A 24,011-nucleotide genomic window follows, 5' to 3' on the forward strand; every position below is an offset into this window, starting at 1 on the left:
CGAGCCACCCTCCTCCCACACCGAGGCGTCTCGCTCAGCCTCCTTTCTAATGGCGTCTTCTTCCTCCTACGTCATTCGACGGATAGTCACGCGACACGCCGTTGGCTGCTGATGTTTCAGCATTCCGAAGCGCCGCCCGAAAAACCAAGAGGAAGAGGAGGAACAGATTCCCTAAAGGAGGCCGGGCGGAAATGACGTAGGTAACGTGAGATCTGTTAAGTGGACGCGATAGGGCCGTGGGGCCTAAGTCAGTTTCGTCTTTTTCTGTGGGGCTGGCGTTGGGACTAGGGTAGTTGCTGAGTTTGCTATCGGCGGTAGAGAAGAAGATTGACAGTTGTTAACTTGGTCTTCTTAAGCAATGTTCATGCTCAGGAGTTCTAACGAGAAACAAGCGAAGGGGGGGGGGAGGAAGGCTATGCTTTTCCATGAGATTTGCTTCTAGTCTTGGTAAGCCTGCCGAGAATTTGCAAGTTTGAGTAATACGTACTGTATCTTTTCGGTTTGCTGCAAAAAAAAAAGTGTCTATAACCCCATGAATAACTTTTGGGTCTCTTCAAGGCTAATAAATGTAGTTAAATCAGATGGGGAAGTATGTAGTAATCCTAAATGACTGCGTGCGCATAGAGTCGGGAACAGCGAACGGGGAGCAAGAGTGAAGTCCAAGGAAGTAAAACGGAAGAAATTAGTGCTGATTTATAAGTACCCATTTACAAACACTTGCTGATAAGATGCAGATATCTTCCATTGATAGTCCATTTAGAGTTATAGGAATTCATTCACCACACCTTGTAATTTGTTATGCGAGGGGCTGTTATCAAAGTAGATACATGTGGCAAGAAAGGTGACCACATATTTCCTGCTTAAATATTTTCAAACAGTAATTGTAATCGTGCGATCATGTCTAAGATTATAGCTGTTCCTAAGGTACTGCTTCTACCAACTTGATGCAAACAACAAAAATGAAACAAATTTATCAAACGGAAAGTACTGGGAAAAACTTTTTCTAGGCTGGCAGCTGTCAAAATTAAAAGCTTTTCTGATTGTCCACCTGATGCTATTATCCTGTGAAGTCCAGCTGCCACTCTATCGCAGGGCTTTTCAACCTTTTCACCCATTGTACCACTTTTAGGATATGGCAATATCCGAGTACCACCAGTCGCCTAGCAAGGTGTCAAAAACTTGATGACCAAAAAAAGGAAAAAAGTGATAAAGTACAGGTAGTCCTCGACTTACAACTGTTCGCTTAGTGACTTACAATGACACTGAAAAAAGTGCCCCCCAAGGCACAGCCGAGCAAGACACCTGCCTGCCCACCCAGCGGCGCTCTTCCTCCTGTCTGAGGTTTCCATTGTTGTGAGCATTTTGGTTGAGGATTGGCAGTGAGGGTGGGGTGAGGGGGTGTTTGGTTTTTATTTCCCCCGTCTGTTGCGTGGTTGCAGCAGGTTTTGGTCACTTCACATGACCCTGGGACACTGTGACCGTCATAAATATGAATCAGTTGCCAAGCATCTGAATGTAAATCACAAGACCCTGGAGAGGCTGCAACATTCCAGCTGATCGGCGCTTCTTCTGGGCTTAGCAGAAGCACCAGGATCAGTGCCAAGTTCTGCAGCTCCAACCATCTCTCGCTCAGGCTTGTGCGGTGCTGCCACTGGTTCAGCTCATTCTTCTCCCCCATTACCACTTTTCTAGGATGTTCGCGTACCACCTGCCAGATCCCAATGTACCACAGGTGGTACCCGTACCACTGGTTGAAAAACCCTGCTCTGTTGCATGTAAAACTTGAACCTGCATATACCTTAGAATAATATGCAAATTAGTTATTGTGGCATATTCAGCAAACTACTTTGACACAGTATCTTTGTATAAATACATTTAGAGATTGAGTTATGTAATTATACAAAATTGAATTTTTTTCTCATCTCTTGTTTTAAACATTTCTAGATCATTTTCTGTGTTTTCCAGGCAGCCTGAAAAAAGCTTTTTTTTAAGTTTTCATTTTGATTAGAATGTTTTAATTTAAGGATGGTTGCAAGATTTGTATACAACAAACACTGTCAGCCTTTTTCCAGTAATAGTTTTTATTGGTTTATCAAAATATAAAATATAAAGAGAAATTCAAAAAAGTAGTAGAAAACTAGGAGGAAGAGGGAGGGAAAGGAAAGGTATGAAGGGGGAAAAGAAAAACGCACCATCTTCCGACTCTCTTTTTTTGTAATATATTTTATTGATTTTTTTTAAACATAAATCACTTAATAATTGGTGTGTGTGGTCTGGGTTACATTTGTAAAACAATAACAATTGATTTTTATAATCCATAATCCACATAATGGTTTTAGTTTTTCCTCTTTTCCCAAAATATCCTCTTTTGCAAACATTGAGTTAATACAATTCTTATTGTTTTGATTGTTTATTTTTGATTGTTTATTTTTAGGAATATTGAGAAAATATATATATTTATATATTCCTAAAAATAATAATCACATTAATATATTTCTTTTCTATCTAATCATTCTGGTTGCCTTATCATAGATCCTGCTTCAATCCTTATTTTAATTTGTTTCTCCCACCAAATTCTAGGTATTCTTACTGGTTAAGATTTTCTCAAAAATTAATTACATTTAAAAATTTAACTCAATTTTTCCATATGAACCATCTCACACTTTTACATTTTTTAAGGAATAGAAAAAACAGTGGGGAAAAAGAGCAAGAGTAAAGAAACATAAAAAATAACATACTACTTAAAATATATATCTCTCCTAAGCTAATATATATTTATTTCCTAAATCTCTTATTCTTTTTAACCATAATTAAAAATATGTTTAATCTTTAAACATTCCATTTAATACATCTAGTCATCTAGTCCTTTAACTCATATTCAAAACATTTTTATCCATTATAATTTTCTTAAATTCAATCACATTTAAATATCTAAAACATTTCCTTTATCTAAGTCATTTCAACTTTTTTATATTACTCATATCAACAAAGAGAACAAAAAAGGGAAAAAAGCATACTATATTATTTAAGGAATTCATCCCTCTTAGAATGATATATATATTCCAAAACTTTTCTATTTCTTGAACCATATTCAAAGAAATTTTCTTTTTTAAGTATTCTCTCTGGTAAGTCCCATTATCTATTTTCTTGGTTTCCACTTTAGTCTTTTTCTTTTGCCCAGTATTCTTCTTAATGTATTTTGCTGAATCAAAAAGTTTTTCCATATGTTCATAAATGTTACTGTAGATATAAAAAGTAAATCAGGTGAAGTGTCTTTGTATGGGATTTCTGCCTTTCCATGTTTGTTGAAAATCTTTTTCTTTCTCTCCACTTCTCTTATCATTTTCTTTCTCTCTGATGTTCCTGATATCTCTACAGTATATTTTATCCAATCTGTTTTCTTGTCCTCAGATTTATTTTGTAGTCTTAAGGGATAAGTTGTTTTTTCCAATTTTTGTGTTTTTTTCCCCACTAGGATTAAATCATGTTTCCTTGTTTTGTTAAGTTCCATCTTTAAGTTTCTATTCTCAATTCTATATCTATTTATCTGTTTTATCTGCTCCTTTTCTGTTGTTATTTTCTGGGGAATTTTTTGTTGTAGAGTTAACTTAGAAATAGATTGATTTATATTTTCAAAGTTATTTTGGATTTCTTTGTGGTTTAAAATCATTATTGTTTGAATTAGTTGCAGTATACTATATATCTCCTCCTGTGAAGTTTTTATGTTTTCTTGATATGTTCTTTCTACATGTCTGTGATCCATGATGGCCAAGAATTTGAGTTTTTCTCTTCCTTTCTTTTCTCTGCAAATATCTTTAGAGTCCCAGTTAAATAAATATTTGTAATCCAAATAGTTCAAAAATGATTTTTTTTTCTGAAATTTATAATTCTCTTTGTCTACAGCCCACATTATTGTCTTTTTTTGTCACAGCTGTTCTTTGTTGTTAAAGCTTTTATTAGCTTTTCCCAAGTTTTGCCAAGTCTTATATTAAAGTCATAGCTGTCATAGTTCATCCACCACTTTTTCAATTTCCAAAATGAACAATTATCTTTAGAATGAGAGTCTTAACCATTCAAACAATTTTAGATTTATCCAAATTTAAGTTTTAAATTTCAGGTTTTATATTTATTTCATTTCCATATGTTTTGATCCTCCAGAAAAAGATTAATTTGCCACTTCTGTTAGTATAAGGTTGGGACAGAAATCCCCCTCCTTCCCTTTCGGAGGTATTTTGCTTCTTGGGGATCTTTTCCAGGAAATTAAATGTAGAATAAATGTAGTTTCAAACAGGCTGTTCACAGTTGTGCTGGTTATTGCTTTTGGACTTCGGTTGCTAGTAGCTTGGGCTGGTTGATGCAATACGGCCAGCTCTTCTCCTGTCAGGTTAGAAGGCTTTCCCCAAGTTGAACAGAATGGCTGCTGCCGTTCCAGAATCGCTGGAGCACCCTTCTTTTTTTGTCGCCTCTCTGGGGTGACTTAGACCCATTTAGAGTCCCCTGGCAGGGAGAAATTAGCTGTGGGGGGGCAGAGAATCCACAAGCCCGTGACTGGTCGCTGCCGTGCAAAACCGGAAGTCCAACTTCTGACTCTCTTTAGCATAGTAGAAGATAACATTACAACCACAATTTTTTACTTGTACAATATGTACAAGCCATTTCTATAACAATAAATCTAATTAGCAAAAACAAAATCAAAGTTTCATTTTTTTTTCATTGCAAGAACAAAATCCAGAAACAATTTCAAAATAGAAACAAGGTTAGATAAACTCTCTTCTTTGGATAAAAGAATCAATTTGACCATCTCTGCTTCTCTTTGCTTTGGGGAATAATAAATACTTCTATTAACTCATTAATCTTTATCATAATTCATATTAAGAGAATCAATTCTCTTATTATTTCAATTTTTTTAACCCTAAAGGAAGAAAAAACTTTTTCTAGTTTGGATATTTTACTAACTTTAAACAATACTCAAGAATTATATATAAAGTGGGGAAAACCCTCTTCATTTTAAATCCAGAACCCAAAACAGAAAACTACATTAGAGTTTTTATCCAATTATATATATCACACCAATATAAGTCCAATTAACTCCAATTTGCACATGAATTCAAATTTCTCCCTCGAGTTTATTCTCATGGAGGATCTTTTTCTTCTCTTATTTTCAAATTTAATCATTAGTATTTTACAAACTTTGGGAGTTATTCAGCATTACATAAAAAGACATGCATTTACAAACTCATTTTATACATACAAACCTATCTTAAAGCTAAGTCACTCCCTCTTCTTGTCTTCATAGAATGAAATCTTTTTCTTCTCAGGGGTGTCTATCAAGTCTCTTCTTCAAGAAATTCTCAGCCTTATTTATGTCCATGAAAAAAATGTCCCTAGATCAGTGGTGGCGAACCTATGGCACGTGTGCCAGAGACGGCACTCAGAGCCCTCTCTGTGGGCACGTGCGCTATGCCCCAGAGATGACAACCGTCCCTCTTCAAGCAGCTAACTCGTCGAGGTCCCACGTGGCCGGATGCATCGCAGCACAGTTGGTTTCCTCCCCCCCCCCATCCTGTCCCTCCTGGCCTCGCATGCTCTCCTTTTCTCGGGCATGACCCACTGCATCATCTCCTTAGCTGTTGGCCGGGCATCAAGTTCAGAGGCAGTTTCTCTGAACTGCTGGCAGCGGGCTATGGAGTCCCAGAGTGCGCTGGTTAAGGGGCCAGCAGGCTGTGGCTGCTGACGGACACCATCAGCCCCTATGCGCTCGCTGGCCTGTGTGCGGGGACTGATAGTGTCAGGCAGCAGCTGCCCTGACCCCTGCATCACCTTGCCCTGTGGCAATGGTACCCCCGCCCTGCCTCCCCTCCCCTCACCCTGCAGGATGAGCCTCCTGCCCACTGCCCCACCTACCAGAGACCCCCTGGATCTCCCCCAACCCTGCCCGGCCCCCATAGGAGTCCCTGCCAACGAGCAACATCAAGGTGACCACGCCCACCTTAGCCACACCTACCTATTCTGCCATGACCACTACAGCCATGCCCACCCAGTGGGCCATGCCCACCTGGCACCCAGTGATAAATAAGTGGGTTTTGAGTTGCAGTTTGGGCACTCGGTCTCTAAAAGCTTCGCCATCACTGCCCTAGATTGTTCTATTAGACCAGTGGTTCTCAACCTTTTTAATGCCGCGACCCCCAACCGGTCGTAAGTTGAGGACTACTCAACCGGTCGTAAGTCGAGGACTACTCAACTGGTGCAGCACCATTTGCAGAATGGGACTTTCGGTGGGCTCAGCAGGGCAGAGACAGCCTGGACAATTCCTATTGGCTTTTGAAAGCCAATAGAATTAGACTCTATTCAAGAGAGTCTATTCTATTGGCTTTCAAAAGCCAATAGAATAAAAGGGAGTAAGGAAAAGGGGGAAAAAATGGCAGACTGCGTTGTTTGGCGACCCCCATGAAATAGTCGTTCGACCCCAAATGGGGTCCCGACCCACAGGTTGAGAACCACTGTATTAGACATTGTAAATTAACCTGGAGCAAACGCTCGTAGAATAGTTTCCTTCTCTAAGATGTCTATCATATCTTTTTTTCTCAGAGAGTTTTCGACCTTGTTGGTATCCATGAGGAAAATATCCCAAACTTGACCTCTTAAGAGTTGTGGGTTTACTTAACACTCTTGTTTCAGTTGCACTGGGAGGTTATATTCAAACCATCATCATAATAAAAACTGGTGTCAGATTTATATTTCAAAGGTACAGTTAGGTTATTTGCATTGTCCAGCATTTGTGAAATTGAGGCAGTGGGTTGATAATTTTCTACAGTGGGTTGCTAATGTTCTTTTTAATATCCTCTGTATAATTAGTACTTTTGGACCCTAAGTGATTTATGGTATAAATGACTTCTCAAAAAATGTTTTTGTGACAGATTCCAGCTCAGAGTTAAACATCTTCATAGTTCCCTCTAGTGGTCAGAAATGTTATTTATTTCTTTATTTTTTCCTTTTTCTAGCCAATCAGAGTTCATGAAAATTGGAACATTTCAACCACAACAATACAATATGGGGCTGCAGATTATTCTAAAAATAGTAAATTAAGACCACAATTGTTATCCTTATATTTCAAAAGAGAAAGTACTCTATGCTTCCTTATTTTAGCTGCCTCCAGCAACCTCTTCCTTGTCTCTTAAGAATAAAGGAGTCTCAAAAATGGCGCATAGCTTCAAAAAAGAGTGATAAGCTGTAACTAAATAGAGCCTCTTTTACCTAATAAAGATAATAGTCTTATAAATTGATTAAGAAATGAAGGGCACAGCTTATTGTCCATTTGAAAAATAAATTCCAAAACCCTATCAGCCTTGATGCTTACCTTTCTAGTACATTTCATGCTGTTACATAGATTAATTTGCATACATTTTAAAAATATGTACATTTATCTATTTGCATTAATGTGAAATTCATGATCCAGCTAGGATGACAAAGGCTCTATTTTTAGGAGTGACCTTTAAATAATGTAATTAGATACAACATGAAGGTACTATAAGTCAAGTTGGTTTATATCTTTACCTTTGCCTTCAGTTATGCTCATGTAACTTTGAAAAGCATTTTTATATATTTCTGATGCTGCACATAGTGAAATAAGCTGAATATGGTAGATATAGTAGTCCATTCTACTGTGACTTTCACTTGTTTAAATTGTATTGGTCGAATAAACAATAATGGCTTTTCACATGATGCAGTGCTAAACATGCTTCAATGTGATAATAATTAAGTTTAAATTGTACCTGTCTTTATTTTTTTTTTTCTAAATGGGAAATACAGCTCTTACAAAGGCATTGGAAAACTAGGAACTCCAAATAAGAGATCAAAAGCAAACCAAAGGACAATTATCAAAAGTGAGTTGGCTACAACATAGTTTTAAATTATTCACAGATTTCAAACTAAGTCTTGTTAAAGATTACTTTAGAAAATTTAGGCTGGCTAATTGTTTAATCCAGTGTGCTTTGAAAGAAGTCTTTGAAGGAAAAGGGAGAAGTGTTTTTAAGATGAAAAGTTCTAATTTCAGACAAATTGCTACAGGCATTTTTTTATAGAATACTTATGACAAGAACTCATGACTTTGGATAATATCAGTCCATTTTAATTTTCTGATCATGGTAAATCAAGGCTTCATCAAAGAGTAGCAGCTACCCAGCCTTGAATGATCTTGAAAATCAAGTCAGACTAGTTACCACTTGAATGAAAGATTTAATTTGAATTCCCAAAGCTGTAGGCTAGATTGAATGTCAGCAAAGCTCTATAGCTATCAACATAATATATTAATAGCTAGATTAATAGTATGGATTGAATTTGGATATGTAGTTACCAGGAAAGGAGCTTGATTTGAGGGAAACTTACCTTTGACAAGGTAAATCTATTTCTGTGAAAAAATATATTTCCCTAAAAGATTTAGAGCTGCTTAAGCTTATGCAGAATTGGTCTCCCATGTTGTAGCAGAAATATAGTATGTTAGAATTTCTTATTGTCACATCTTTTAGCTGTGAAATAAAGATTATTTTTTTCTGACAAAAAATGTTTTTTTTTATAAGGGGGGTTGATGCAAGCATAATGTTCAAATAAATGCTGCTTCTAGTTAAGCAAAAAGTTTGGGGCTATAAATATTTTTGACTAAAAATATTCAATCATTGTCATATATGCCTTCAAGCTGATATCCTACAAAGGACAAAGAAGAGGCAAACGGAGTGCTTATTAGGCTATAATGAGATTTCACATTTTGATTTTTCCATACTACCAGTTGGTTCATAAAGAAACCAGTAGATGGTGCAGTTCCCATTGGTAAATCATTATTGAATAAAACATCTTTTCATGTTTAAAATGACAGCTCATCCAATATTAATGAAAAGTCAGATTGAGGCAGTGCACCTAGAACATGAGTGTCAAACTTGCTATATCACGTGATGTGTCGCGACGTAACATGACTTTTTTCGCATTGCCAGAGCTGGGGTGGGTGTGGCCTCCGCATGATGCAATCGGGCGACAGGCTGGCAGTTTGACACTCCTGACCTAGAAAATCAGTAATTGTAATCTATGATTCTTGTGATGGATTTTTAATGATCTTATAGTATATATCAACAGTTGTATGGGATGGAATGAGCAGGGATTTCTTCTTAAGCAAATGTAGAACTTAAAATGTACATGAGAAAGTCTTATAAAAACATTGTACCAGTATTTGCCTATACTGTAATCCAGTTTTACTCATGACTGAAAATTGTATCAGGTAACTTTCTGAAACATCTAGCAGGACAGCATTAAGCATTTGTATTTCTTTGCCTAGCTATTTAATGACTGGAGTATGGTTACTGTTTCAGCCAGGACAGAAAAAAAAAATCTTAACCAAAACAATCACATAGATACGAAAAGGTCAGCACCAGAAATTGAGGCAATGATGTAATGTCCTGTATATAGCATTATTCCCATGTTTTAATGTTCTGTGCCACTATCCCATCTGTTCTTTGTTCAAATATATTATAAAAACTGTCTTCCTTGTGTATCGCTTGTTCTAATAAAATCTATTTTTAGATCACAGCTGGGAGAATTTATGAGTTGCTGAACTATAACTTGCAATGTCTCTTACCTTTTGATTTGGATTAGAGGGAGGCACAGTTCAACTCTTCCATCTGCAGGTTTAAGATTTCTCATAACATGGCTTAAGCTGTGAAAATGGGCTGCAGGGGAACAAGAAACTATGATATGAATTACCATTTTATCACTAATTAAAAGTGGCAAAGCCAGAAAAGGTTGTTTATAAATAAGCTGCTCAGAATTGTACAAACCAGTATAGAAGTATTTGAAACAAATCATTTTGCATGTGTAAAATAAATAGAAATTATATTTAATTTAAGTGTAATACAAATATATGTATTATGAACCTCTATTCTTTTGGCAGGAGATGCTTGTATATGTATTTATTAATCAAATTTATATAGCCACCCTTTTCATTAATTGTGATTCTGGACAGTGTACAAACAATCAAATAACAGATATAAAAATAAGCAATATAAAAATATAAATGTCAAGCCCTGCGGGGCTTGCCATTCACTGGGGGGGGGGAATTCAGAAATCAGCCCACCGCCGCCAAACACAGCTGCGACGCTGCACGGCCCCTCACATCGGCCGGCACCAGGGAAACCCACTCCTCGCCGCCTCGCCAACCAGCTGGGTGTCGGAGGCCGGCAGAACACCGCTGAGCCCAGCTGGCCGACACCCGGAAACCCCAAGCCTCACCGCCCCGCCACCCAGCTGATCGTCGGACGATGGCGGGCCATTGCGGAGCCCAGCCGACATGTGCAGGTCGGCGAAAAGCCGGAACCGGGCGAGGGGGCCTTCCCAACAGCGCAGACAGCCCGTGCAACAGCTGGACAAAGGGGGGGGGATGTGCAGAGCCAGGGGCTGTGCAACACAGAGCACTCACCATTACCAGGGGGAATACTGGTGGCAGATCGGGGGGGGGCCAGAGGAGCCTGGAAGCAGCACGTCAGCAGATGGCACCATCTTGAACGGACAGGAAGCAGGACAGAGGGGTGGGGTTCAGCTGGGGGAGGGCCAGGGCCGGACAAACGGACTTTTGAAGACAGCTGGGCGGATGGTGGTTAGTGGTTGGAGGGTGGGGTTTTGGGTGTGGCACTGTTATATGAAGCACTGGGAGCAAGCCACTCCCAGTGCTGACTTTGTTTGTTAGGGATTAAAATACCTGACTTGCACTTCGTTCCTGCATTCCTGCATTTATTCCATCGGGACACCAACTGACGGCATGACAATAAAATCCAGATTAAAATAGAAATTATAAAAACAAATATACCAATCCTAAACAAATGGCGGATAAAAATAAACACCTAATGAAGGGACCATTTGGTTTCCTGGCGGCCCCAAGCCTGATTACATAACCAGGTCTTAAGGGACTTTCAGAATATCAAAGGGATGGAGCTAATCTAATATCACCATGTTTTCACTCCCAAATTTCTATGGTGTTTATCACCAATGCTGTATTCCATTCACTCACAACCATTGTGGAAAATCTTGGAGGGTGTGAACGGCTAGGAATGAAGCCGGAAATGCACACATAGTAATAAGTATATAGAGTATAGTTCATTGCAAAATACATGTAAAGACTTCTAGTATTCTATTGGTATTTTGACCAAGCATGAATATGGATATCAGTTCATTTAACTATATACTAATACAGTGTTTCCCAAACTTGACAATTTTAAGGCATGAGGACTTCAACTCCCAGAATTCCACAGCCAGCAACGCTGGCTGTGGAATTCTGGGAGTTGAAGTCCACATGCCTTAAAATTGTCAAGTTTGGGAAACACTGTACTAATATAATGAAATGCCTTGAATTCTATTTTATTTTAAAAGACAAACTCCTAGTTTCTACCTCCTCACTACAGTGGATAGACTACTACAGAGAAAAATCATTGAACTCAATGGTCACATGTAATTTCTTTTATTTGTTTCAGCGCAATGAATCTTTTCATAGAAAACACTCCAGTTTAGATCCTAAATAGTACAAATTGGATTCATTTGACACACATGGGAAATATGTGATACATACAGGAGTTCTCAAACTTCATTGTGCAAAGTATATGCAGAAGACTTTTAGTGTATATTTTGACCAAGCATAAATATGACAATAAATAGTGTGGCCTGCAATAAATAAAACTATCAGACAATGTTCTAAAAGGACTCCTGCCAGGTTGTCTGGCCAGAGCAAGAGCAGAATCTGGCAGCAACCCAGCAATATGTGTATGAACTCTCTCCTTGGATCAGGGTGTTTCTTTGACAGCCTTTATACTCCTAGCAACAGCTCTGCCAACAGCCCAAATCTGCTCCTGAGCACATCTTAAGACAATCCCACCAGGATTGAGGCTCTCTAGCAAACTCAAGTTCCACCTATTCCAAGGGCCGCAGTTCCTTGTCATTTGTTGCTTAAAATAATACCCATTAAACTTAGAAATCCATAGAATACTTTTTGAATAAGGAATATCTATTACGGTTAGATAGTGTAATTGATGCAACAAACATTTAATTGGGCAAACTCCAGGAAACATTGAAGACATATTTCAGTGTTGAACTTCTTGATGATTTTCTTCATTATTTGACTGTTAATTGATGCTAAGTGAAATAGAAAATAATTCTTGACTTTTAAATTGTGTTTGTTAAAATGTCCATCTTTTCTGATAATTTGCTTTCCTGTAATGATTTTTGGTAGCAAAAAGAGTTGCCATTTTTTAGAATTGATCCTAATTAAGGCATTAAGTTAATTTTATAAACAAAAGTGATATCTTTATTAATACCTCCCCCCCTCCCACCCCCCATAACCCTCCCCCCTCCTTCCCAGAGCTGAATACAGGGTTAAAAACAAAACAAAAAAACCCATACAAATTAAATGAACATCAATCAACTATACATACATCCAAAAGGATTAAAAGTACTTTAACTCCAATACATAGAAACAACAAATCCAACCATAGCCACATTAAGCTATAAATTATTCAAAAGCTAAATAATACTTTCTAATCCCATATTTATTCTGTACAAAATTTACCCATCTTTTCCACACAGAATTATATCTCTCTTGTGAATGGTCTTTCAGATAAGCTGAAATTTTTGCCATTTCTGATAAATAAGGAACTTTAAGAAACCATTCCTCTAGAGTAGGCAAGGAATCTTTCTTCCAATATTGCCCAATCAATAACCTTGCCGCCGTGATAAAATTCAACATTAAAATAATCTCTTTGCCATCACAGTCTTCAATAATACCTAACAAAAATAATTGTGGTGTAAATTTTATCCTTCTATTAAAAATCTTCTGAATGTTCCACCAAATCTTAATCCAGAAAGCCTTTATATTTCTACATGACCACCTGATATGACAATACGTTGCATCCAAACAACCACATCTCCAACATTTGGGCTGTACATTCGGATACATACGAGACATCTTTTGTGGATCAAGGTGCCACCTATAAAACATTTTATAAAAATTTTCTCGTACATTTTGAGCTTGGGTAAACTTAACATTCCTCACCCAAATTATCTCCCATGTATCTAATAAAATCGGCTCTTCAAAGTTTTGAGCCCATTTAACCATACAATCTTTAACTAATTCTGTTTCTGAATCCAATTCCACTAAAACATTATAAACTCTTTTTATATGAGTTCAACTTTGATCTTTAATTTGTTTTATCAAATTCACATCTTCTGTAATAAAACCCACTTTTTGATCTATACTCCATCTTTCTAATAATTGCCTATACTGGAACCAAGAATAAATAATGTTTTCTTGCGTTAATTCCTCCATAGATTTTAATTGCCAATTATTCCCTTCCCAGTTAAGCAATTGTTTATAAGAAATCCTATCCATTTTCACTCCTTTCCTTATCCCCTCTATTGCGTGCCCAGGAATTCCCCACAACGGTATTCTAAAATTTAATCTATAATATTTCTTCCAGACACGCAATAAAGCAATTCTTAAAACATGGGATTTAAAAACCCTATCCACCTTTTTATTATAAATTAAATACACATGCCATCCAAATAATAAATCCCATCCCTCCAAAAAAAGTATATCTGAATTTGTTAAGTTAACCCAATCACTAATCAACGTTAAGACCACCGCATCATAATACAATTTCAAATTCGGCACCTTGAGTCCTCCTCTCTCTCGAACATCTTGTACAATTTTAAGCCTAACTCTTGGTTTTTTCCCAGCCCAAATGAATCTATTAATACCCTTCTGCCATTCTTCTAAATTTACCTCTTTCTTTAAGATAGGTATCATTTGAAACAAAAAAAGAAATTTTGGCAGAACATTCATTTTAACTGCAGCAATTCTCCCTAACAAAGATAATTGCAATTTTTTCCAATCATTCAAATCCTTCTGGATTTTAAGCCATAACTTTTCATAATTGTTTTTATACAGTTTTACATTAGAAGCAGTTATATAAACCCCCAAATATTTTACCTTTTTTACTATTTCAAAACCTGTCAAATTAACTAAAATCTCCTTATCCAAATTAGACATATTTTTGGATAATATTTTAGTCTTATTATTATTGACTTTAAAACCAGAAACTTGCCCATACTGTTTTATAATCTGTAACAACTCCAATACCGAATAGGTTGGTTGAGACAAGGTAACAACCAAATCATCAGCAAAAGCTCTTAATTTATAATCTTTCTTATTAATCATTATTCCCTTTATTTTAGATGATTCACGAATTTTAATCAACAAAATTTCTAATGTTAAAACAAACAACAAAGGGGACAATGGACATCCCTGTCTTGTACCCTTTCCGATTTGAAAAACCTCAGATAAACCTCCATTAATTATAAGTTGCACTGATTGTTTTTGATAAATACCTCTAAGAGCTTGCAAAATTTTATCCCCAAAATTCATCTCTTCAACCAACCTTAACATAAATTGCCAATTTAACTGATCAAAAGCTTTCTCAGCATCTAAAAAAATCAAACCTGCAGAAATCTGATTATTTTTATCCAAATATTCTATTAATGATTTGTCTAACATTATTCTTCATATATCTCCCGGTTATAAAACCTTAAACAAAAGTGATATCAAAGTTGTATGATTTTTTCTGAATGTAACGTATCAATGTTTCTGTAATGATTAAACAAAACAGATTGGATGCCATTTTAAAGTTATTTTTATTTGAACATATTTAAAAGAGTCTCATTTGGGAAACATTTTCTACATGTATTTTCAAAAAAGATACCTACTGCTCTATTTATTGCAACATATAAATACATCGGGAAAATATCTCAGCGTACATTCTTCTCCCCACCTCATACATTTCCATTAAATATTGTATTTTCCATTCTTATTTATAATTTGTTCATAATGCTTCACTGATATCTATAATATTTTAACCAGATCTTCATCAATCCAATCAATTTCTTGGATTGCATTAAGATTTTATTATCTATTTTGCCATTACCCACAGATAGCCAAATTTTCAGATGCTTAGAATGCAACATTAGTGTCAACTCTAGTCAGAGCTGTATTCACTTTATTATGCCATGTATTCCAGTGTCTATATTACAGAAATCTATATAGTAATTTTTACAGAAAATCCAAGTGTCTTATATTACATATGTGCACAATGTTTTGTTTTAATCAATTTCTACAAATGGTTCTTCAAATTTATTCTATGCACATTCACTGTTAATAGGAAGTCTTATCTACAGTTGTAATTGACAAGAAAAACAACTGAATACAATCCATTTCTACAAACAATATTTAAAATTGTAGGCATAGCCTCTTTGAAGTATCCACCAACTTCTTACTTTTTTTCCTTTAAGATTAGTGTAAAATTAAAATTTAAAGTATCTTATTTATATAAAATGACAAATATAAGATTATGGAAAATGGATTTAGTTGCAAACAAATCTGACAATTTTTTCATTGCATTTGTAACATAACTTGCCAATATACTTTTTAAAAAAATACAAGAAAAGGAAAAATGTAATTTATCAGTAAGAGTTGCTTTTGGTTAAATAGAATTTGACTTTTGGCCCAATTTTTATGAAGAAATAAACATTCTATCTGTTCAGATATCAGTAGGTAAGTTATTACAAGCTTTGATTTAAAAAGCAACATCCATCTCAAAGACGAAACAAATTTTGAACAAATATAAAGTATTTGTTCCATATGCCAGGATAAAACTATAGCTAATAACTACAGACAGTCGCCAAAGCATACATTTTTGTTTTTAAACATAATATTTTAAACCCAATAAATTAAATTTTAAACTTTAGACACCAACAAGTTAGTACTAGGTTTCATACCATACATATTATAAAAAACATTTTAACAGCAAAAAGCAAAGTTATGATTGTATTGTATGTTGTACCTAGAGTGGCCAGTTCCCTAGCCATAGTAAAATAGGTCCCCACAAAAATATATGTCAGAATAATATAGAAAGTTTAGCATTTTGCTTAGTCACTAGACCAAGATCCTTTACTTGTTCAGGTAGCTAGTGGCATTCTGTCACAGGTTATTTTAGTTTTCCCATTTCCCATTTCCCTAATAGGTTATGGAGAATGAAGTGCAATCAAGTATTCTATCAAGTAATAACTATGGTCTATTACCTAAGAAACAATATTAAATCAGGACTCCTTCTCTTCCTGTCTGTCTTAGCTACAATATCTAAAACAGCTGCAGGAAGTATAACTTTAATAACCTACTGATTCCTCATGCTTTCAGAACAGTTGCAGGAATGTATTCCAGTCCAGAATTATAAAGACTTTTGGTGGAGAATCTTTTAGGTCACAACTTGTTTGAAGAAAAAAAAAATGCAAATTGATACCTTGTCTTCATCCTCTTGGCCAAAATCCCCATGCTATTCCTGGCAATAACAAAGCAATGACTACAGAGGAGAAGAGGTTCACTGCATTGTTATCCAGGATTGGTTTACCAGAAATGTGTGTTGCATTTTCTGTCTGATGGTTGACAACCATTCCAGTACGTTTATCAAAACCTGAAAAAGCAATAAAAACAGCATGTTAACCAAATGGAGAAAACAGTCTTCAACAACACAATATGGCATCAACTTCAAAACAGAAGTCAAAGCTGTATTTGGCCCTCATTTTTATGAAAGGGTTTGGCTAAACCTGGCTATTTACAATTAAAATTTTGCTGAAGTAAACTGCCCTTTAAAGATAGAATACTGAAGTTGAGATTCTTAGGCTAAATCAATAAGAATCAACAAAACTACTACCCATTTTGTCATTCTCAAGTTATTTCCCAGTAAGGGTTTACTTCGAGGTCACTGTTGACATATTGTGAGATTTATTGCTAGTGGGAAATGGCTACTGTCACAGCAGCAAATAATTGAAAAAATTATTTCTGAGGACAAGGTTGCAGATTGTAAAAAAGTCAAAAGTGTAGGCTGTAATCCTATATATATACTTTTTTCAAAAACAGCTCTGTAACACTCCTCAACTTTTAATCTTAAGTCTATTCCATTTCAGACAGGGAAAATGTTCTTTTTTAGATTAAACAACTTCTAAACATGAAGGGAACAAATCTGTTCTTGTTGTGCAATTGTTTATATTTCTGCCAAGGGATTTATAAATCTCAAATTCCTATTATCTGTATGTTGTAGGTAGCAGGACTGCGCAGAGCTTCGTATCTGATTGCAGTTAGGCACTTTGGAGTGCATGAAAGTGCTCATAGACAACCTGTCTGCAAGTCTTAAGGCAGCATGTATGCAAGTCCAAGAAAAGTCATTGATTCATTAAACAATTGCAGACAAATGCTTTGTTTCCATTCTCACTAAAATATTTTTTTAATAGTTTAGATTTAGGTAGAAAATCAACTCTCCCTTCCCCAAATGTTGACTCTAACTCTAATAACTTCCAGCTAAGTTGCTTACCTTCAGTATAATGCTTGTTATGTGTTGTTAAGAATTTTTCAGCATTACTCTTTATTATCTGATGTTAACTGGAATATGCTGTATATCAGGGGTCCCCAACCCCCGGTCGGTGGAACAGTACCGGGCCGTGACATGCCAACAACCAGTCCGCACGAACAAGCAAAACCCCATCCGTGGGATGCAGCCAGCACATAAAACCATACACTCTCTGGTCCGTGGAAAAAACTTTCTCCACAGAACTGTCCCTGGTGTCCAAAAGGTTGGGGACCTCTGCTACATATGATGAAATAGCAATATCAACTAGTATTTCTAATTTATTTAATATAAAACATAAAAATATTTAAGATAAACATATTCTATGGTTATCAATCCTACATGTTCTACATCAGGGGTGTCAAACTCAATTTCATTGAGGGCCACATCAGCATTGTGGTTGCCCTCTGGGGGGGTGGGGAGCATGGCTGGGATAGGTGTGGCCTACTGGGTGGGCGTGGCCAATTGGGTGGGCATGGCCAGCTCATTACCATTTACGTCAGGGGTGTCTGGGCAGGACTGGGTCAGATCTGAGGGTCTCCGGCGGAGGGTAGGACCGGGGTGAGCGCCAGGACATAGTCCACTGGAGGAGTCTCACCGTCCTTCTCAGGCCAGGCAGATGTCAAGCACCCAGCCCTTGAGTTCAGGGACCGTGCAGCCTAGCCTAGCCCCACTTCCCCAAAGGGGCGCCCAGCTGCGTTTACCACGTCCTCGAGGCTGTTGCTGCTGTGCTTGCTCTCCTTGGCCAAGTTGCTTATGGTGTGTGCGGAAGGGCAAAATGTGTGAGTCAGAGAGAGGCCCACCCCCTCTTCCTGTGAGGATACCTGGCTTTGTAACCAAAGCATCCTCAGTGATAGGATGGGTGGCTATCAGGAGGAAGGGACAAGGGGATGGCGAAAGGGCAGCAGGGCTGCTCATGGCCAAATGCTAAAGCAGGACTTCCCTCAGACCCTTCCTCCTTCTCATTATAATCTATCTACCTTCCTTCCTTCCTTTTTTCCCTCCCTCCCTCCCACCCTCCCTTCCTTCTTCCCTCCTACCCTCCGTTCCTTCCACCCTGCTCTTCTCCCTGTTCCTTCTTTCCTCTCCCTTCCTTCCTGTCACACTCCATTCCTTGCTTCCTCCCTCCCACCCCTCCACCCACCCTCCCTTCCTTCCTCTGTTCCTTCCTCCCTCCCACCCTCCCTTCCTTCCTGTTCCTTCCTCCCTGTCTCCCTCCTCTCCCTCCCTTTCTTTGTCCCTGATCCTTCCTTCCTCCTTCCCACAGTCCGTTCCTTCCTCTCTGTTCCTTCCTTCCTTCTTCTCACCCTCCATTCCTTCTTCCCACCCTTCCTCTGTTCCTTCCTTCCGTCCTCCCTCCCACCCTCCATTCCTTCCTCCCTGTTCCTTCCTTCCTCTGTTCCTTCTTTTCTTCCTCTCACTCTGTTCCTTCCTCCCTGTTCCTTCCTTCCTTCCTCCCTTCCTTCCTCCATCCATTCTTTCCTTTGCTTTCTTATCTCTTTCCTTCCCCCGTGCTCAGGAAGGGGCAATGGGAGGGGGAGAGACTGTCGTCGGCTATTGCTATACCACGTGGGCGGGTGGGGGTGCTCCCGTTGAAAGGGATGCCTCATGGCTGCAAGGTTGGAGGTGCTGTTGGGGGGATGGCGCTGATCTACAACCTGGTTGCGTCCATCAAAGCCAGAATGCACTCAGCCTTACATCCACTGGAACCAGCAAGGAGCTACCCTGCTGCCTCGGTCCTGTCCCCCAGGTGTGCGCACAGGAGACGGCCAGCGCCATCCTTCTGGGTGAAGTCAGCCTGTAGGGCAAGACAGTCAGCAGGGGTGCAGGACTCCACTTGCACATGCACTCAGGCCGGGGCGGGGCTGCTCCGTGGATTTAAGACTGAGCGCATTCTGGCTTTGATGGATGCAACCAGGTTGTAGATCAGTGCTGCCCCACCTCCCACCAGCACCTCCAGCCTCACAGCCACGAGGCTTTCCTTTCACCAGGACAGGTCCCCCACCCATGTGGGATAACAAGACCGGCGGCAACATGGCAGCACTGGCAATCTCTCCCCCTCCCCTCCCTGAGCGCGGAAGAGATGAGAAGGAGAGAAGGAAGGAAGAAAGTGTAGCGAAGAGGGGAGTTGGGGGGGGGATCAGCACTGGCTGGGAGGCTTTGCTGGAGCTCTGCGGATTCGGCAGCGAGGTCGGGAGCTCCGGTGGCCTCTGCGATGGATGACAGCGGGGCGGGGCTCCTGGGGAAGGATCTTTAAAGGGGAAAAGGAGAATGACTGTGGGAAGAAGATTTTATTTTCTCTTTTCTGGAGGAGGGAGAGCGAGGTAGGAAGTTGGCAAAAAGGCTTTTTATTCTTTGAAAAGGCCGTCAGAGCTCCCGACCTCTCTGCTGAATCCGCAGAGCTTCAGCAAAGCCTCCCAGTGAGTGCTGATCCCCGCCAGCACTGATTCCCCCCAACTCTCCTCTCCGCTACAAAAGAAATGAAGAACAAAGGTTCCACGGGGCAGCCCTGGAATCAGCAAGGAGCTGCCCTGCTGCCTCTGCCCCATCCCCTGGGTATGCATACAGGAGATGGCCAGCGCCAGCGTCCTGGGTGAAGTCAGCCTGCGGGGCAAAACTGCCAGCAGGGATGCTGGACTCCACTTGTGCGTGCGCCCAGGAGGTGGGGCAAGGCTGCCCCGTGGATCTAAGGCTGAGCGCGTTCTGGCTTTGATGGATGAAACCAGGTTGTAGATCAGTGCCCGGTGGGCCTGGGCCAGACCGAAGTGCAGCGGGCAGGTCTTTTGCTGTTTCCAGAGCAGGCCAAACAGAACCACATATCGGGTCGGATGCGGGCCACAGGCCTTGTGTTTGACATGTCTGTTCTACATGATAAGATTACTTTTCTACTAATCTAAAAAATTATTTAAAAACTTACCACTGTACTGCATTGTTGCTCCTAAATAGGAATCAATGATAGAGCCTAGTAAACCAGCAGAACCACCAAACAGAATAATTGGCCATTGTGGAGCAGATATGTCCAAATCATTCACAAAAATCAATTGGGAAATGAAGTAAGCCATGCCAACGAATGCACCTCCAAGCAAACTTGAAATTAAACCCACTAAAGTAACACCTCCATTAGTACCTAAAATAAATGAAATATTCCAAAATTAGTATTCTAAATTTGCATTAAATAGAGCAGTGATGGCGAACCTTTTAGAGACCAAGTGCCCAAACTGCAACCCAAAGCCCACTCATTTATTGCAAAGTGCCAGGGCTGCATCAGCATTGTGGTGCCCTCAGGGGGGGCGGGGGAGTGTGGCCCACTAAGTGGGCATGGCTGCAGTGGTCACGGCAGACTGGGTGAGCGTGGTTGGGGCCAGGGCGGCGGGCGCCAGTCCCTCGCCATCTCCAGGGCATTCCAGGGGGCCAACGCCGCTTGCTCGCTCACTTCCTGCCCTGTCATTTCCAAATGCCACGTGCTTGCTACTCTGGCAAACTCTGCTGGGGCAATGGCGCGCGTGCCCACAAAGAGGGCTCTGAGTGCCGCCTCTGGCACGCATGCCATAGGTTCGCCACCACTGAAATAGAGCATAAGACCTGACATACTACACATATTTAATCAATATCTTATTTTAAATAAAATTACATTGACAATATCCATCTTTATTCTTTTCGCAGCACAGCAAACAGTAAAACAAAAAGGAGAATCGCAGTAATCCTTAATCCATTTTAAGATAACCTCAGCAAATACCATGTGCTACCACTGATGCAGCAATCTAGCTGAATCCACCTAATTAAAAAACTTGGAATAAACTTCAATTTTTCTCTTTCCAGATATGCACTGTTAATACTAATATTAATTACACCCATAAGTCAACTTCAAACAGCATTCCAAATGTCCTTGGTTAATACATGACACAAATTCATCACTCAAACAACTGCATTATGCTTTTAGCAAGGTGATAATATTGTTATAGTTGAACTAAGAAAAATTTGTACTGTATCAATATATAATATACAATTGTACATTTTTGCTCAAACCCGTTTTCCAAGGTGACTTACAATATCACAAGAACAGATTAATACACAGTGCATAATAACATAAAAGCAACAGAGTACTGAAAGTTTATTTGCAGCAAGTTGCAAGGATAAAAAGTCTTCACCTGGCATTGTAAACACAATAAAATTAATGCCAGGCATATTTTAATCAGAAAGCACATGAGAAAGCTATGTATAAAAATGTCTTCTCTGATAGACAGTTCACAATAGGAAGACTATGGTAATCCTCGACTTGTGACCAAAATTGAACCCAGAATTTTAGTTGTAAGTTGTTGTGATTATAAGTTAAGTCACTGTGTGACCAGACTTGATCGTATGACTGTTTTTATTACAGTGGTTAAACAGGTCACTGTGGTTGTTAAGCAAATCACAGGGTCATCAGTTCAAATCCAGGTTCTCCAATGGATGGTTTTAGGCATACAGAAACATTTTTCTATTTAAGGGCTACCTGGCAGTTACACTCCCTCACCAAATTAACATATTAATCACAGACATGTTATAATTGCAAACAGCTGTAATGGAATGCATTAGTAGTCTTAAGGAAGGAGAAGAGAGATGCTGCCTAGGAAAAATCAGACAAGACAGGCAGGAGCCCACAATTACTTAACTGTCATAGAAAGAAAATGAGAAAGGGCCTGCCCTAATGGATCAGGCAGTTAAAAGTGGCTGGTGGGAAGTTTGCAAGAGTCTGTTAATGTAGCCTTACAATAAAGTAGAATTAGGTAATCTAATTCTGTTTCCTATCTGGTTTACCTGGAAGGACTGACAACATGTTAGTTTTGGAGATATTTTGGCCAATTGTATTATTGCATCAATGATTCAGCTACATGGTAACTGGGAAATAGAAGGGAAAAGTTCAACTAATACAAGTCTTTCAGGCCAAATTCAAGACTATTAAGCTACACTCATGGCTGAGTTTACACATCATGCTAAATCATGTTTATTTGATTGTGGTTTTCTGCACGTGATTCTACTCATGATTTATAAACCATGGTTTACAGTTCAACATGTAGGAATCTAGTCAATTATTGTTTATATAATATGGTTGCTAAAACAATGCTTAACATTAATTAAACCAAGACCACAGAAAGAATGTTGAGAGACTGTTTACTATCATTCATTCAGCTGAGATAATTTTGAAATTCAAGCTCACCTACTGGAACTTTTTTCCAGGTTGTTATTAGCCGGGGTTCATGACCTATGACAGTGCCAATTTCTGAAGCCCAGGTGTCCCCAGCACAGCAGGCCAAAGCACCCAGTAATGATAGACACATCCAGGATGCTGTGTATTGTTTAGAGAAATCTATTGGAATTTCACCTGGTCCATTTTCAATCATATATAGCAGAGCCAATTCTGCAGGTACACCACCATTGCAAAATACCTGCACCCAATTTCTTTGTCCACCTGCATACAAACAGAGAAGCTATAAGCTGTTAAGAAAAAACAAACATTTAACAGCCTGGAGAGTATGTACTTAGAGAAAAAATGAGTAATACTATGCTTATCTCAAATCATTAAATTTTCAATTTTGACTCAAAGCAAAAATTAATACAAAATTATGTTGCTTACATACTTAACTCAGGTGATTCATTAGAAAGATGTCAAAAAATATTTATTTAGCCTACAGATCCAATCCACTAGATATTGGTGATTAAATATATATTTTTTACCCATTCCATTTGCAACTTTCCAAAGATCACAAAAATTGGCCTCTAACAATGCTTGCTTATTCTAAAAATATCCATTCCTTTCTCTCAATAGAATCCTGTTTCCCAAGGAAATATTTCCAGGATCTTGATGACTGATAAGGAAAGGACAAAAGTGAAGTGGGGAAGGCCAGCTTCTTCCTATCCCGATCCAATCTAAGAATTACAAAGGTCCCCAAATCCTTATTGTTTTCTTGCATATGTGCTCTTGTTTGAGGCCTGCCATTCTGCTGGGAGGGAGGGAGAGAAGTTTACTTTCACTTGGGATAACTTTTGCTTTCTGCTTTTCCTCTTCCACCCCTATCCACTTGAGAAAAGACTGTGTCTCCCTTATCAGGGAGGCAGCTATGGAGAAACGAAACTGGAGAAGATCTTGAGATGTGCGCCAACTGTGCCAGTTACCCAAAAATCGTACCACCTGTGGATTGGCTGGATTTCAAATGGACACTATGACTTTGGTGGGAGGAGGAAGATTGCTAGTTTAACTATACCAGGGGTAGGCAACCTTGGCTCTTTTATGACTCGTGGACTTCAACTTCCAGAATTCCTGAGCCAGCCATGCTGAGGGGAAAAGGAGAGGTTTCCAAGCTGAGCCATGCTGGTGGCTCAGGAATTCTGGGAGTTGAAGTCGACGAGTTATAAAAGAGCCAAGATTGCCTATCCCTGAACTATACCATTTAGGCGGGCTTTTCCCCAGATCTCGCCTTGACTTCCCTACTGTCACTAACCCCTAATAAAAGTTCCTTTTGCAACAATGCCTGTTTCAAGAGTTCTGCTTTCTTG

The 24,011-nt window shown here is 38.9% G+C and overlaps 1 protein-coding gene and 1 long non-coding RNA gene across 5 annotated transcripts in view; one reads left to right on the top strand and one right to left on the bottom strand.

Annotated features, from left to right (window-relative positions):
- Nucleotides 1-169: 169 nt before the first annotated feature.
- Nucleotides 170-23,732, top strand: LOC120308426. Its single transcript, XR_005556846.1, has 3 exons — nt 170-196; nt 7,810-7,883; nt 23,284-23,732. It is a non-coding gene; the product is annotated as an uncharacterized LOC120308426 (long non-coding RNA).
- Nucleotides 14,697-24,011, bottom strand: part of TMEM19 (transmembrane protein 19) — a 61,302-nt gene continuing 51,987 nt past the window's right edge. For all 4 annotated transcript variants that reach the window (XM_039344470.1, XM_039344466.1, XM_039344468.1 and 1 more), the window contains 3 exons: nt 22,675-22,926; nt 20,395-20,604; nt 14,697-16,547 (listed from right to left, as the gene is read on the bottom strand). In XM_039344470.1, coding sequence (XP_039200404.1) covers nt 16,384-16,547; nt 20,395-20,604; nt 22,675-22,926 — 626 coding nt within the window. In that variant the 3' untranslated portion in view covers nt 14,697-16,383. The remainder of the gene's footprint in view (nt 16,548-20,394; nt 20,605-22,674; nt 22,927-24,011) is intronic.

The sequence above is a fragment of the Crotalus tigris genome, unplaced genomic scaffold, assembly GCF_016545835.1.
Source record: "Crotalus tigris isolate CLP2741 ecotype Arizona unplaced genomic scaffold, ASM1654583v1 scf7180000017916.3911339, whole genome shotgun sequence".
NCBI lineage: Eukaryota > Metazoa > Chordata > Lepidosauria > Squamata > Viperidae > Crotalus > Crotalus tigris.